This window comes from Enhydra lutris, unplaced genomic scaffold, assembly GCF_002288905.1.
Source record: "Enhydra lutris kenyoni isolate GAN:26980312 unplaced genomic scaffold, ASM228890v2 scaffoldscaffold1, whole genome shotgun sequence".
Taxonomy (NCBI): Eukaryota; Metazoa; Chordata; class Mammalia; order Carnivora; family Mustelidae; genus Enhydra; species Enhydra lutris.
Genome location: NW_019154085.1, coordinates 82,523,878 through 82,540,994, shown reverse-complemented (window position 1 = coordinate 82,540,994; position 17,117 = coordinate 82,523,878). Strand labels below are relative to the sequence as shown.

The 17,117-nt window shown below is 43.0% G+C and overlaps 1 protein-coding gene across 1 annotated transcript in view; it reads left to right on the top strand.

The window, feature by feature from the left end:
• Window positions 1-17,117, top strand: part of LOC111142050 (kinesin family member 5C) — a 154,629-nt gene that overhangs the window by 68,753 nt on the left and 68,759 nt on the right. Inside the window, exons 5-10 of the mRNA XM_022494987.1 lie at window positions 3,070-3,118; window positions 3,380-3,435; window positions 4,114-4,201; window positions 9,822-9,946; window positions 12,578-12,682; window positions 13,046-13,194. Coding sequence (XP_022350695.1) covers window positions 3,070-3,118; window positions 3,380-3,435; window positions 4,114-4,201; window positions 9,822-9,946; window positions 12,578-12,682; window positions 13,046-13,194 — 572 coding nt within the window. The remainder of the gene's footprint in view (window positions 1-3,069; window positions 3,119-3,379; window positions 3,436-4,113; window positions 4,202-9,821; window positions 9,947-12,577; window positions 12,683-13,045; window positions 13,195-17,117) is intronic.

The window sequence follows — 17,117 nt, the reverse complement described above, 5'->3', positions numbered from 1 at the left end:
GGGAGGAAGCAGGCTCCCTGCTGAGCAGAGAGCCCGATTCGGGGCTTGATTCCAGGACCCTGAGATCATGACCTGAGCCGAAGGCAGAGGCTTAGCCCACTAAGCCACCCAGGTGTCCCTTGTTTTTGTTTTTAAGCCAGAACCTCGTTGCAACTTAAATTTGAATTGAAAGAATTTTTTTCTCTTAATTATAGCTGTTAATTTATAACATTGGATATTAGGGATACATTCATTGGAACTCATTTGTTTTCATATGACTGAAAGTCACTTGTTTAAGCAAAAAGAGGAAGTTGTTACAAGATACAAAATTTATTAGTAGGCATGGGGCGCAGGGGTTGTAGAAAAGCAAGAAATCCAGACCCCCCCTTTAAAAATATCTTTAAATTAAAAAATTGAGATATAACTCATATGATTCATGTACCATAAAGTTCATTTTTTGAAGTGTACAGTTGGATGGTTTTTAGTGTATTTCCAAAAATGTACAACCATGATCACAGAGCTGAGATTAGACTCTTGATCTGACCAACCTATGTGCGGCACCTCTTTCATTATCTTAAACTTCTGCCCTTACTTCTGCTATGTACCTTTCCTAAATTATATGAATACAAGGCAACAGCTGTTTGCCCTTCATAAATTAGATTTTTATCTAATCTAAAAAAAAAGACTTTTTTACTTCACAAATCTTTTCCCTCCCTTTGTTGGTTAACACAGGTTTCTCCTCCTTGCCAGGGTTCTTTATATCTGAGGATACAGAAGCCTCTGGCTTTGATGGGATCAAGATTTAGGAGCTTAGTCCATCTTTAAGGCTGTTTGTATTTAAATACCTTCAACTCCTGTAGGGTTCTTATGGGATAATCCTGGAGTAAGATGTTAAACCAATTACTGCCCTCAAAATAGGGTCTTGTATTAGAATCTTATTAAAATAAAAACTGCCCCAGCATGGCGGGGGGCTAAAGGGGGGGGTCAGGAGGAGAAGGAAGAGCACCCAAGTCTTCAGGGCTGAATTTTACACCCGGCTTCCTCTTCTGCGTTTGTAGTTATGCTCACTTACTTCATAGATCATAATTGCAAGTGGGCAGACTAGCTATTGACTGTTCCTTGTTTTGAACTGAGTGGTGACGGGCTTAATCAAGAAAAAGAGGCTTGATTAAAGCAGTTTTGAAAATCTGTTCCTTAAAGTGAGCCCCATAGAGGCTTTAAACGTTATTTCTGAACGTTATTTTCTTAATGCAAAACAACACATATTTATTTTTCTTCCACCTGGTCTCACAAAGTATTTGAAATGACACACACACACACACACACACGCACAAAACCACAATTGTCCCTCCCCATGCCCTGAAAACAGCCAGTATCTTCTGTGGTAAAAATAAATTAATAAATCAGAGGGGTTTTTCTCTTCTCATATTAAATGTGAATCGGATTTTAATTGCTGTATTTGCTAATATGTAATTTTTGACCCCTTTTTAGTGTAATTAATTTCTCTGCAATCTGTGGAAATAAGGACACATGTGTACATCTCTTAGATAACAGAAGTCTTAGTGAAAACTAGACAATTTTGAGATGCACAGAATGGTTTGGAACCATTGGAACCATAGTTGGCTACCAGGAGGCTGAATTAGAAATGTGTAAGATTAGAGGCCAAACAGACCCTAGGATTTCAGCCACAGGGAGAAGTTTTCAGGAGCAGTGAGTCTTTCCAAGGTCAGCTAGGTCTGTTTATGACGCACGCCACTTGGTGACTGGGGAGTTTGACAGATAATGTGGCAAGATCAGGTTGTTAGGCAGACGGGCAACTTGGAGAGGATGCCCAGCGACACATTCCAGTGTTTGAAGCCAAGACCCCAGATCCCAGAGAAACTGGGAAGTCAGGAGGCTCCAGGACACAGACTAAGTAATGAACTGGGCTGAGGGGTGAGGACTAGTGCTGGGTTGGGGAGGCTTCACTGCCCCTGACCAGAGGTCCAGAGCCAAGACGCAGGGGTGAGGCTGGGATGCAGGGGTGAAGTTTCACCTGTTGAGTTACACCCCAGCTTTACAATTGTTTTTTTTTCAACTTCTTTTCTTAACAGCTTGTTTGTTGATTCTTTTGTTTAGGTTTCAAAAAAACCCCATGAACATGAGAGAAAGAAAGTTGATCTGGGAGGTGGAAGGCAAGTGTAGACAGAGTGCAGAATCCTAGAGAGAATTTTTTACATCATTAAGTCCAATGGCTTCATTTGACAGATGGGAAAACTGAGGCCTATAGTCCTAGTTATATGTGAATTAAACCTCCACGGTCACATGTCTAGTTAAAGTTGTTCTCAGGTGTCAGGTAGTATAAGAACCACCTAGAGAATTTGGAAGCCAATTCCTTAGTTCCTGGAGATTCTGATTAGGAGTTCTGCAGTTGGGTTCACACCTTTGCAGTTTCAACAAAGGCTGTGGGTGATGCTGATGCAGGTGGGGCTGGGATTGGGCTCTGAGAATACCCGATTAGAAGGCTTCCTTTCCCTCTCCCAGTCAGTCTGTCTCTCATTAAATCCCATTTTGTTCCAACCCTTTCTGGCCTCCCCAAAGCTGGCCACCATCAGCAGCCGTATCCCCGTCCCCACTTCCTTCATGTGAATGTTTTGGACCTGGTCTGGTAAGGGGGTCAACGTCCTGCATGAGGAGATGCCAACTGATTTCAACAATTACTCGCCAAGAACGTTTTCTGTTCCAGGCTTTGTCCTACCTAGAAGTTTGCTTGGTGCTCATCAAGGGTGAAGGGTAGAGTCCATCTGTAAATGGTTGTCTAGGGCACGGTGTAAGGAGCACCTGAATCAAGACCACAGACCACAAGACCCACTGTACTGCGGGGCGGGGTCCACCCTGGGCAGGGGCCCTCAGAGCAGGCTGACATAGCAGGAAGCAGGAGAGCGCAGAGAGTTGACTGGGGCTCTGCTGCAGGCCTCCGAATCCAGTTTTCTGCCCCCCCTTCCTGCTCTTCTTAGCTGTGCATGACAAAGGCTTTTATGAGTTCTAATAATGACATTCTTGAAATACAGCATGGCATTTCTGTTTCAAACTCAATTTGTTTTTAACTAGGTTTCCTATTTTGAGATCTACTTGGATAAAATCAGGGACTTACTCGATGGTGAGTAACCTGAATGTTTGTCCTCTATTTGTTCTTTAACAAGGTCCAGGGAGGTTGAAGTGATTCATAGCTCTTCTGCTTAAGGAATTAATGAAAATTTATAGAGATGTTTTATTACCTTTATGCTATCTGCTTATTCTCAACCAAGGCTTAAAGAGATTATTAGATTTGCGTATCTTTGGTAACAATTTCTCTTTTTCCTCCAGTACAGAATCTTTAACTTTTCTTTTCTCCTCTGCCTTATGTCATCCTTATTTTCAGTATCCAAGACGAACTTGGCTGTTCATGAAGATAAAAACAGAGTCCCGTATGTAAAGGTATGAGGAAAACTTGATGATGCCATTGACTTCTCTCCCAGCACTGTTATAAAATATGCCCAGAATATTGTTTTAGAGTGTATGTAGGTGCTTCATCATGTTCTTTATATTTAATATTCATCTGGATAAAAAATAGACATTTAATTTCTACAGTCATATCTGTGTGTGAATGTGTCACAGAGGTCTAATCACATGAGTAAGAAGTGGAGAAGTGAACAGATATTATTCACATGTAAAGAGGCTTTGATAGTGGAGATAATTGTGTATACTTCGCAGGGAGAGGAAGCCTATCATAGCATTATGCCTAGAACTTCAAAGTGACTAATTAAAGTTGGTGGCTCACATGAAAAGCAAAGCAAAATTTCATCCATTTCTTTTTCTGTCCCTGATTTTCTTTATTTTCTGTTTCTACTGCTGTTGAGTATGCACAGGTACTTAAACATCTAGGAAAAAGGGGACATTTCTTTTCTGGTTTACTTCTGGGTTTCTTAGGGTTTTAGCAGACTCCTCTTTGATGTAGAACTCAAGCCATAAGCAAGGAGGAAGAGCTGTTGGATCCACATGGCAGCCTTTTTCTTATCCTGCACCTCTTGAGGAAAAATGGGAGAATGTTTAACTGTCTTCAAATAGAGTTGCTTTCCAGTTTCTAATGGTGAACCTGATCTGACTTTCTTCCAGGGGTGTACCGAGCGGTTTGTGTCAAGCCCTGAGGAGGTCATGGATGTGATAGATGAAGGCAAAGCAAACCGACATGTGGCTGTCACAAGTAAGTGTGGGTGGTGTTTTCTCAAACCCTGTCACTTGGGATACAAGTGTATTTCCTTGGGACCACTAGGAAATAATGCCAGGGAAGGCATTATAAAATAGTGGCCCAGAAGCAAGCACACAAGCACACGGGAGTGTGCAGCACGAGAGTGTCTCAGCAGGTTGAGGGAGGCATGCCTTCTGCCATGCAGGAAGCTCTCGGGAATGCTAGGTGAGGCTCGCTGGGCCCTGGTAGCCCCCTCCCTCTGGACCCTGGGGGAAACCATCAGGAAACCATCAATAATCAGCCAAGGAAAGGGGACTACAAGCCAGCTTCTAAATGTATTTTAACCACATTATTATTCAGGTTAAAGAAAATGCAAGCCAACAAATTTTATATGCTAGCCATATGTGTGGAAGGAAACCTCTTTAGATTTCTGTCCTCTGTAAAAAAGGAAAAGAAAAGCAAGGAGCTCAGAAAGTGGAGCTTGGAGCCTCATTGGAAACCTTCCTTTGCTGTGTTAGTAACAAACACATGCAGGCTGGCGTGTTGACCTTGCAGTTCCTTCCTTGGCGTGCACACGGATCTCCAGGAAGTGGGTCTGATGTTGTTAGAGCGGCAGCAGCTCTGGCCCCCCGTCTTTGGGCTGTCTGTCTCCTTCTGAGGAATATGAACAAGTCAGAAGGAGTTCATAGGAAGAGCTAGGGATTTCTAGCTTGGAAGAAAGAAAAACTCTGAGGAGAACATAGGGACAGTGTAATATATTTCTTAACATGTTCACGGTGCTGATATGCATAAAGTCGGTTTGCTTTGTATGAACCACATAGGTAGGCCACCCAGGATTGTTGAAGCTACCAAGAGGTAGGTTTTGACTGACCATGAGAGCTCCCTGCTCCTGAGAGATGCCCCCAGGAAAGCCTGCTACCTGGAGGGGCGGGTTCCCTGTGTGGCATGCAAGAGATGGAAGCATCGGTTGGTTGACTGGTCTAGCCTCTCTAAGTCTCTTCTACCAAAGGCTCTGTGATTCTGTCATCCAATACTGTAATTCTCGACCTTTCCTCTACCCCAGCATCCTATCAGATGATATTCACATGTGTGGCAGATTTTATAGGTGAGCCTAGACATGTATACAGCATAGGTTAAATTCCATGTCTTTCTCTTCTGCTTCCACATAAGGCTGATATTCTCATAGTAATAGCGTCTCGTTTATAAAGAAGTTATTTGTTTGAGGGGCGCCTGGGTGGCTCAGTGGGTTAAGCCTCCGCCTTCGGCTCAGGTCATGATCTCAGAGTCCTGGGATCGAGCCCCGAATCAGGCTCCCTGCTCAGCAGGGAGTCTGCTTCCCCCTCTTCCTCTGCCTGCTGCTCTGCCTAATTTTGATCTCACTTTCTTTCTGTCAAATAAATAAATAAAATCTCACAAAAAAAGAAGTTATTTATTTGATTTCTAAAGCTATTTTTAGTCTTAAATTATTCACAGCATACTTGACAATCCATCTTGGCCCTTGGTTCAGAACTGTAGGTGTAGAACATTAATTATTTTTCTTACTATTCTGATAAGGTGGTTTTAAAATTACACATAACATAGAACTTACCATTTTAACCATTTTTAAAGGTAGAGTTCACTGGCATTAATTCCATTCACAGTGTTGTGCAAACATTATCACTGTCCATTTCCAGAATTTAATCATCCCAAAGCTAAACCCCATGCCCATTGAACAATACCTCCCCATACTTCCTCCTCCCAACCCCTGGTAACTGGTTTACCACTTTGTGTCCCAACAAACTGGATAAGTCTAGGTACCTCATATAAGTGGAATGATAGAAGTCCTCTTGTGACTGGCTTATTTCATGTAGCATAATGTCTTCACGGTTCACCCGTGTTGTAGCATGTGTCGGAATTTCCTTTTTAAAATGCTGAAGAATATTCTATTGTAGGTATATGCTACATACATTGTTCATTCACCCACATATAGACATGTGGATACTTAACGTTGCTTCCACCTTCTGGCTATTGTGAATAGTGCTGCTGTGAACATGGATGTTGAAATTTCTGTTTCCAGTTCTTTTGCGTATATATACAGAAGCAGAATTGCTGGATCATATGTCAACCTACTTTTAATTTTTTTGGGAACTATCACATTGTTTAACATAGTTTAACGTTGTAGTTGCATACCATTTAACATTCTTGCCAACAAGAGTATGTGAGTTTCAATTTCTCTACATGCTTGCCAATGCTGCTTAGTTTCTATTTTTGTTTTTAACAGCCATACTAATCTAATGGGTGTGAAGGGTTATGTCACTGTGGTTTCAGTTTGCATTTCACTAATGACCAGTGATATGGCATTTTTTTCATATGCGTATTGGTCATTGTACATTGTCTTTGAAGAAATGTCTGTTTAGGTCCTTTGCTCATTTTATAATTGGGTTTTTTTTTCTTGTTGATTTATAGAAGTTCTTCGTGTATTCTGGATCTCAGTTCCTTATCAGATATACGATTTGTGAATATTTATTTTCTCTCATTTTGTGGGTTGCCTTTTCATTCTGTTGGTGCTGTCCTTTCATGAGTAAAAGTTTTAAATTTTGATCAAGTCCAATATATCTGTTTTTTACTGTTGTCACTTGTGGTTTGGGTATTATTTCCAAGAAATCATTGCCAAATCCAGTGTTGTGAAGTTGTCCCCTATGTTTTCTTCTAGGTTTTATTGTTTTAGCTTTTACATTTAGGTTTTTGATTGTTTTTGAGTTAGTATGAGAGTCTAGCTTCATGTTTTGTGCATGTAGATATACAGTTTTCAGCTTAGTAAAGAGACTGTTGTTTTCCCGTCAAATGGTCTTGATACTCTTGTTGAACATTATTTTACCATTTTTATGTGAGGGTTTATTTCTGGGCTCTCATTGGTCCATCTCTGTGTTTGCCTTTATGCCAATGCCACACTGTCTGATTATTGTGGCTTTATGGTAAGTTTTGAAATCAGTAAGTGTGAGACCTCCAGTGTTCTTTTTCAAGATTGTTTTGGCTGTTCAGAGCTCCTTGAGATTCCATAGGAATTTAAAATGGACTTTCCTATTCCTGCAAAAAATACGATGAGGATTTTGATACAGATTGCATTAAATCTCTAGATCACTTTTGGTAGTATTGACATTTTCACGATGTGAAGTCTTCTGATCCATAGACAAGGAATGTCTTCCCACATAGAGGTGTCTTCTTACATTTTGTAGTTTTTATTCTTTTTAAAATTTTTAGAAGATTTTATTTGTTTTTAAGTAATCTCTACACCCAACATGGGGCTTGAACTTTTAACCTCGAGATCAAGAGTCGCATATTCTACTGACTGAGCCAGCTAGGCACCCCTCATTTTGTAGTTTTTAACATAGATTTCTTTTATTTCCTTGCTTAAATCTGTTCCTAAGTATCTTCCTTACTCTTTTTGTTGATATTTTATTTCATTTATTTATTTTAGAGAGAAAGGGAGAGAGTGCGTTAGTCAGGGTGGGGCCAGAGAGAGAATCCCAAGCAGTGGTAGACCCTGACGCCGGGCTCAGTCTTATGACCCTGAGATCATGGCCTGAGCCAAAATCAATAGTCGAATGTTTAACAGACTGAGCCAGCCAGGTGTACCTCTTTTTGTCAAAATTTTAAATGGAATTATTTTCATTTCAGATTGTATATTGTTAGTATATGGAAATGCAACTGTTTTTTACGTATTGCTTTTGTATCCTGCAACTTTTGCTGAATTCATTTATTAATTCCAACATAATTTTTGTGTAATCTTTAACTTTTTCCCCCATATATCCTGGAAAGATTTTTTGGCGGGCCACCAGAGGAAGCAGCCTTTATTCACAAATTACCTCCAGAAACCAAAAAGACTATGTGCCCACTTTCAGCACCTCCTGTCCTTCCTGGATCTCACACTGCTCCACCTGGGGGAAAGGAAGAGATATAAATTGCCTTTTGGTTTTCCAAAGCCCCAGTCTTTCCCCTCCCTCTGTGGTCTTAGAAATTCAGTAGCAATACTGTTGTTTATTTTTTTCAGAAATGCCTGATGCAGCTACTTAGTAGCAATTATGGGTGAAGGGTATGAGGGGAAGAAGTTGGGTGAGTAAGAGTGATGCACAGAGAATAGAACATAGTCTATCAAAAGTCCTTCTGTCTTCCCTTAGTGGCTTGATCCTTCACTGGTTGCATTTCTCTTCACACCAGATCACACCTTTCTGAATCAAATAGGGGATTTCCACTACCAGCCATGGACACAGCCCCAGAGCCATGAGATGAGCTAGTCCAAACTTGGGCACATTCCTGGCCCACAAAGGCTTAAAGTGATTGGTTAGGCACATTTTGCCTCCCATGTATATCTTTGCTGTTTTTCCATTGAGTTCAGGGGCTGTAATTTCTGGAGCAATATTCTATATAGAATATTGCTCCAGAAATTACATATCTGGGATATGTGATAGGAATGTCAAACATCATGTCAGACTCATAGTTGAGGAGATCATGGATATACCAGCATTTTCCAAAACTCTGAGGCCCTTCCTTGTTGGACTCTAGTTGGAATCAATCTTTGTCTACATTCTTGTTGTTTTCTACATACTGGATAAGTATGTAGATAAAGTATGAAGATATTCCTCTTTGAGTCCTGCACCCCGACTCATGATCTGGAGGTCCAGCATTAGTCTTCAGCCATCTTGAACAAGGGTGCCTCAAAAGTTGGTTTTAAGAAATGATTGCTTGTAGGGGTTGAAGGAGACCATCACTGAGATCTCTCCCTGCCTAGTTAACAGAGACCAGGGTCCAAAAAGATTTCTATTTCTAGTACTTGGTACTGATGAAGCATATTTAATCTTTGAGATCTTTTGTGTGCCTAGTATGGGTTATAGAACTGTATTTAAAGAAAAAAAAGAAGTTTTAAATCTTAAGGTCATAATCCTTCCTTAAGAAAGCTTGTGATATTATGGATAAGGCAAGACTTGCACATATGACAAATACGGAATACACTGGGTTCTAACCATAAAGACAAAGCCTGAGAGACTGAAGGTGAGGGGGAAGGAAGCTGTGAGCTCTTTGTTCTTTTCTTTCTTTCTTTCTTTCTTTCTTTTTTTTTTTTTTTTTTTTAAGATTTTATTTGTTTGAGGGAGAGAGCACGAGTGAGAGAGCACGAGTGAGAGAGCACGAGTGAGAGAGCACAAGCAGGGGGTTGACAGAGGGTGAAAGAGAAGCAGACTCCCCTCAGAGCAGGAAGCCCGACACAGGGCTAGATTCCTAGGACCCTTAGATCATGACCTGAGCTGAAGGCAGATAATTAACCGACCGAGGCACCCAGGCACCCCAGGTGTGAGCTCTGTGAGGCCAAGTATCCGGCTGGAATGAGATGTTCCAAAACATGGGGGCTTCAGGCAAAGCTAGAGAATCTGTTATCTTGAACCATCCACTAAGATTCTTAATTTCTTTGTCATGTGAAGATACTTTAAATCTCTCGTCTTTTTTTAAAAGAAACCGTGGTCTCAGATACTTTTTAAAATTGGCTGGACTTACTTTAAAAAGTGGAGCTATATTGAGCATGATTTGTTGTGGTTTTTAGATGAGAGGCTTGCTACCTAAACTTATTATTCTTTGCAGAACAGTAAACTATTTTCCTTTTCAGACATGAATGAACACAGCTCTAGAAGTCACAGTATCTTCCTGATTAATATTAAACAAGAGAATGTAGAGACGGAAAAAAAGCTCAGTGGGAAGCTTTATCTAGTTGATTTGGCTGGGAGCGAAAAGGTAATTGGTTCCTTATTTGTATTATCTATAATTTTCCCTATTATTTGCTTCAGCGTGCAATGGTATAATTTTTATACTCTTTCCATTCCCTGGTTTTAAAGAGCTTTTAAAGTTTCTGGTATTGTGCCAAGATAATATTAAATTTCACCTTCATTTCTCTGCTCTCTTTTCTGGTCCTGAAGTCCCCTATTCACGACACAGGAGGTGCTTTGAATGCCAACTCGGATTTATGCTTAATAGGCCCCAATGAGGACATTAGGCAAGTGCTGGTGTGTGCTTAGCCTGGTAGAGGCTGTTGTGTAAATGGGGGAGGGATGTGTCCGTTTGCTGAAAGGGAAGATCCGCATGTTGCACCAGATTCAAATAGGCCAGAAACAGACTTTGCCATTGGACTATAACTGTCCTGTCCCCACACGTTTGTTTGCTGACAGAAGATCTGGAACCTGGGGCTGTCCCTGGGTTCTCTGCTTCTGTCTGTGGTGGGTGTGGTCTGACAGGGCTTCCGGTGGGCAGACTCACTTTCTTCAGGCCAGGAGGCCAGTAGGCCAGTAGGCAGGTCAAAAGCCCTGCCCCTTCTCTGGTTTTGTCGGGGCTCTCTTTTGGCATCTGTCCCATGCTTTCCTAGGCACTGGCTGAGGCCATACTCTAGAGCAAAGAACCTCCTAGCTACCCCCTCCCAGCCTCACCTCCATAGCACTGCCAGAGCTTCCTGCTGCCACACTCTTTCTGGGGGCACTGCTCCCCTCCGGTGACGTCACAGAGCAAGTCCCTGTACACAATACCACGTGGCCTCTGTCATCACTGACACTGTGCTGACTGGCCCCAGAGGCCAGCCCTGAGGCTCAGCCAGTCTCCTGGACTCTGTAATTGATCCCCACTTACTGTTCTCCACTGCTCAGTTGTGATACACCAAGTTATGGCCACTAACATCTGCGTAAGTAATGGCTACTTGAAATGTTCTCCTGTACACATCTGTAAAGCCATGAGCAGAGTCATGTTCCAGGATGTTCCTGGAAAATGATCTGGCTGGGTATCTAACATTTTATGGGTGCAAGTTTATAACTGTAATTAAACAGACATGCACCAGAATGGAAAGACAGAACAGCATCATTCAGTTCTCGCCTGGACATTGGCAACCAGGCCTCGTCTTGCTGCCACAACAGCTATGTGGGTCTGGGGAAAGAGCGTAGTGGCCGCTTTGTGCTTCCGAGTTTGCTCTCTTTCCCTTTCAAGCACAGAGAGGAACACTTGGGCCTGTGTGCTGCTGGAAACAGCTTGGTGCTGGCAGTCGAGTGTGCGGGCCTGTCCTCTGCACAGTGTCGTGGTTATTGCTTAGGATATAGGCACTTTACAGTTGTGGTCCTGTACCTTGTTTCTTTTGCTCACATCTGTACTCCTTTGCCCTAGACGTGTCCACATGAATGTGTCACTGTGATCTACTAGAACGAACTCCGGGCTTTAATCTCCAGCTCCCGTACGTGGCGTTCTTGCCTTGGGCTGCCGGTGGACCTTTCTGGAGCTCAAAGTTTCCATGTCTGTAAATGGAAGGCAGTTGTCCCTGTCTTGTATATTTCATGGAGTTAAGGTGCTCCGATGTGAAAGCACCTTAAAGCATGCTGTGTGAATAGGCTGTCGCTGGGGACCCAGCAGCTGTATTATTTCTCTGTCAGCAGTGGTGTCTATACACACACAGTTCTCAGAGAGAGGAGTATCTCTAGTGTTTGAAAACACTGCCCCCGGACACGTGTTCGTTTCTATCCCTTGTGGCTGGCGGTCTTTGCACAGTTTGCGATCCCTTCCCTGCTTTCCTCTCTTCCAAGAGCAACTGCTCCTCCTGCCTTGCTTGGCCGACCAGCCGAGCCAGGGAGCACGTGGGTTTGCCTCTCTCCCAAGGATCTGTGAACTGCTCTCTACCTAGAGCAGACGCTGTCAGTAGGAAATTGCCAGGAATAACGCAGCAGAGGAGGGACTGTATGTGGTCCCTCTGGCTGCAGAGGAGAAAAGACAAGTCTACCACGTAACATACACTTTCTTGACTTTGATGCCCCCGAGTATCTTGCCTTTTGGACGGTCATTCCCTTTCTCCTTGCTATTGGAGTCAGTAAGTCAGGGAACAGAGTCAGTCAGGCAGGGACAACCTCCCACCACCTCTTGTCTTTGCCTGAAGTTGGAGCTTATAATGTACACTTGCCCAGTATGTCCATTCATTGTGGCCAGGATGGTGTTTTCGTGTCATGCTTCCCCCTGGGCTCCCTCTGGTGAGGAGGCTGTGGCTCAGGCGTGCAGGGCCCCAGCCTTTCTGGTGGTGACAGCACTCTTGGAGCCTGGTTTCCCTCGATGGATGTCCCCCAGGGAAGCATCTGCCTCTCTACCACTAGAGGCGTTTCAGCCATTCCCCTAAAACCTAATTGAGAGGAAAATGACAACAAGACAGAACAAATCCCCAGCCTTAGGCACAAGGGAAGGTTTGATCAACATGATTCTTACTTACTTTTATTTTGTCTTGCGTTCCAGGAGGATTCACATCGGCCTCCCTCAATCCCCAGCCCTGTGCCCTCCCGTGAATTGGAATTTTCTGCTCTGTGCTTTTGCTGCCCTGCGCAGCTCACTGCTTTCTCTTCTCTCTGGTAGGTCAGCAAGACTGGTGCCGAGGGAGCTGTTCTTGATGAAGCTAAAAATATCAATAAATCTTTGTCTGCTCTTGGAAACGTGATCTCGGCCTTGGCAGAAGGGACAGTAAGTGATCCTATCCCCATCTATTGAATGATGTTATGAGAAGTCGCTTTTTGGGTCTGTGTACTCTCTTTGCCACATATCCCAGAGATTAGTTTGTTTTTCTTTGGAAAGGAACAGAGGGAATCCTGGCTGTAGACATCCTACTTGCTGGGAGATCTAGTCTATTAAAATGTGTGAATGGTGATGCTAATTTCCCCAGGCCCCAGACTGGGCACTCTAAACTTTGGCCAAATCCAAGGACTGGGCAACAAATTGCTTTACACATGTTTCTAGGTCCGGTGTCCCCTTTGCTAACTTGCTTGTGTTTTCTCTGTGAATGGACAATGGCTATAATAGCCAATACTTTTTTTTTTTCCTAAATAGAAAACACACGTGCCATACCGGGACAGCAAGATGACTCGGATTCTTCAGGACTCTCTGGGTGGGAACTGTAGAACCACCATCGTTATTTGCTGTTCTCCCTCTGTCTTCAATGAGGCTGAGACCAAGTCAACACTGATGTTTGGGCAAAGGTGGGTGTGGTCTCTCACTCCGGTGCTCTGAGTGAGTGGTGAGGGTTGTGTCATCGAGGAAGTGGAGGGAGTGGCAAGCAGTCCGTTAGGAAATTGCACCTAGCAGGTGTTGCCTGTAAACTTGAGGCATCGCTGACTGAGGCCAAAAGAATAATTATGTTTTAAAAGAATCTACAGTTATATGCCAGTCAGGGGTATGATATTTTTAAAGAAGTGCTTGTGAATGTATTATAGATGTGACTGCTGGTAATTCAGTGGAGTATTGCTTTTGTTCTTCACGGAGTTAAATCTTATTTTTGGGTTCACAGGATTTCAAGTGTGTGTAGCTCAAGACTGATAGCTACCTTTAATTCCAATATTTGGGATCCATTACAGAGTCGCTAATAGAATAACCAGAAACTTGGATGAATATGGAGTGATTGCATGAATATAAAAGGGGGTGAAGGAAATTCTCATACAAACTTGGGAGTGGGAGGCACACCATGGATACTGAGGAGAGGGCACGGCATGGTGGCAGCCATCCTCCCACCTTCTCAAATGTCTGGATCTCTGAGAACTCACAGGTGGGCAGCAGGACAGTGTGGTAATCCTGAGACAACATTCGTGTGTGTGGGTTAGTGTGGGCCTTCCTGCCTCTCTTGCCCAGCCCACTCTGCTGCCCAGAGCTCGTCTCCTTCAGCCATGGACCCTCGGTGCCCGTTCAGCATGTAGGTTCCAGTGCTGCCATGCTCTTCAATTCTGAACAGTTGTGTGGTCTTCAGACAAGTCACCAGTTCCCTGTAGGTTTCACCTGGCTTATTTGTAAAGGGATGCACACAGCGCTCCCCCTGCCTTCCCCCGGGAGTGTGTTGTGTGGTCATGCCTGAGAAATAGTTTAAGATGCCTAGAGAAAGGACGAATCGGGGTGGTCATGCCGCATGGGGAATTGTTAGGGCTTGTTTAAACTGCATTAAACCCCAGTCATTTCCTGAGCCCACAGCAGAACATAGAATTATGCAGTCATGGCACCTGTGGGATGTCTAAATAAATAATAATTACATTGAAATGTTGTAGAACTAATATCTTTTAAACTGGGTTTGGGTCCTTTACTTCTCAGATCACTTTCTTGAGTAGTCAAATGCTTAGGTGCATGGACTGCAGGAGGATAACTCCTACAAGGGTCATGGGATACCTATAAACCAGCACCTGCTTATGGGAAACACAGAATACTGTGGTGATCATCTTGCCTGTCCTGTCTCTCCTGGTTTCTTCATCTTAAGTGTTAACATTTTTCTCTGAAGACATGTTTGAGCAAACTAGCACCAAATGCATTTACGGAGGAAACTTCTCTTTAAAAAAAAATTTCTGACTTGCAAAGTAAAAATAATCTGAATCGTTGCAAGCCAGGGCTGTCCTGGGGCATGGGCTATCTGTCTCAAGGTGCTGCTGTGAGTGGGCATTTGCAGCTGTCTGTAGGAAGAGTCTCATGACCGTCTTCTTTCTTCTGACCTTAGTGAGGCAAATGTCAGCATCGTCTTGATCACTAGTGCCCAGCACGTGCCGGGAGTGCCAAGTCGTAGCGGTTCCTATCTCACCTGTGTACAGAGGATGACGTTGAGGCTTAGACTCAAAGCCATTAGGTGCTGCACCTGACCCCACATAGCCAGTAAATGACTAAACGTATAGGATGACGTAGAATGAGGATTGTAGAATATGACCCCCAGCCTCTTCTGTGCAGGCTCCTTGATCAGGATCCTCGATGAGCACGGGCCTCTGGGTCAGTAATTCCAGTTTTGAAGCCAACTTCTGTTACTGATCCATTCCTCCCTCTTGTTTACTTCTCTCCAAGCCTCTCTGTCCTCATCCGTAGGGAAAACTCGAACGCCTACCTCTGAGAATTATTGGGAGGATTAATGAGATGCTTCAGTTTTGACTTAGCACAGGGGTAGGCTGGCATGTGATAGGTGTTCGGTGGTTGCAGGTTTCCCTTTGCCTCCCTTTTCAGCAGTGTGCAGTCTGGGAAAGTCACAGAACAATTGGGAGTGCACGGAGTGGAATGGAATGTCTGGGATACACTGGGGGAGAAGGGGCCGGACTGAGTGAGGTAGAGTGAGAAATAAGTTCCTGGAATGAAAGACTAAAGAAATAATGATACTAATTTGGGATTCCAGGAAATAAAAATAAAATGTCAATTATCTTTTCAACTAAAATCGATTAGTCTGCCATTTTTTTTTAAAAGATTTTATTTATTTATTTGACAGCGTATAAGCAGGGGCAGAGAGAGAGGGAGAAGCAAGCTCCTCACTGAGCAGGGAGCCCAATGTGGAACTTGATCCCAGGACCCTGGGATCATGACCAGAGCTGAAGGCAGATGCTTAACCGACTGAGCCACACAGGTTGTCACTATCTGACATTTTTCATCAGAGTCATCTGGATACTAGACTCCATGAGAGCAGGGACTGAGTTTATCATCTGCGTCAGTCATTCCAACAAGCATCCAGCACAACTAGTATACAGTAGAGGGTCATTCCATAAGTGCTTATCCAGTGAATGAATGGATGAATTAAATGCTTATTGTGTAGGATTCCTTAGAACATTAGGGCAGGTGTTGAGCTGTGACACCATTATGTCCAGAAGTTTGGTTAGGTTTAGATCTGGTGTGTTTTCCAGCCCTGTAATTGGAAACGTGTGAGGTTTGGTTTCTCACCCTCTATTCCTGAGTTAGTTAATGGATTCTTCAAGGACATCTAACTTCTCTATGGGGCCCATACCTGCTTTATTGTTAAATATACGCATTGAACCCAATTACACAGCAGACACGAGTCTGAACATCGGATTAGACATGGTATCTGATAGCTAATGAGATTAAGCACTTTGAACTCAAAAAAGACTGCTGGGCACATCTCAAATTCAGTGTAACGAGTGTTCATTATGCTCTTGTTGCAGGGGTGGCCAGACCTTAGGGCTGTATGAGGTTCCTTTGTTATTCCTATGTGGTTTTTCAAGGACATGAAGCAAGTCAGTGTTTGTTGCTAGGCTATTTTACTATACTGATGCTCTGAATAGAACAATAGTATATTTTTTGAAGCAGTAGAAACATGCTAAGTGTCTACAGATGCCTAAGGGCAGCCTCCCAAGTCAGCACTCTTTAGGATTCTAGATTAGGTACTGGAATTAAAAGGAAAAAATGCACACAGTCTGTTTCTTGGTTTCAGTGATGAATTCTGGCTCTTTTATTTAGTCAGTTTTGTGTCTTTTGGTCCCCTGAGTGCCCAGCATTGCACTATTAAAGAAGTAGAAGCCATTTTCTGTGTTCTCAAAGAGCTTTTAATCTAGTTAAGGAGGGGACACTTGAATTTCTAGGCAGCCCAGAGTCAAAAAGCTGAACACTTTTTGGGAAAGTGGGAAAATAGAACACTTCTTGCTTTTAAGGAATAAGATACTCAAATTAGAACACTTTCATTGATTTTTTTTTTCCTTTTGGCTTCCAGCATTTTTTTTTTTAAGTCTTTAATTACTCTTCCAAGGTACTTTCATAGCACATTCGAAAAGGATATTTGTAAGTTTTAGAAGTGTGAACTCAAATCACCCAATTATCTTGGAAGCCTATTTAATGTACCTTGATGGGGGAGTAATGAAGGAAAAGGGGCCCCCCCGGGGGCAGACTGATCTGTTTGGAGTAGGCCTGAATTAGCACATCTTTGACACCAAGAGTTTTGACTGACGTAGCATGAATAATTCAAAGGCTTTATTTGTATGTTGTATGTAGAAGGAGAATTGGTAATTTGGGGAAAGTAATATTATTCTTTTTCTGAAATGACCCCCCCCTTTTTTTTTTTTTTTAATTCTGCCACCTCTTGCCCAGTTTCACCAAAACAGTTAGTCCTGAATGGCGTGGATGCAAAACTCAGTTCACCAGATCATGATAACAAGTTATATGCAAG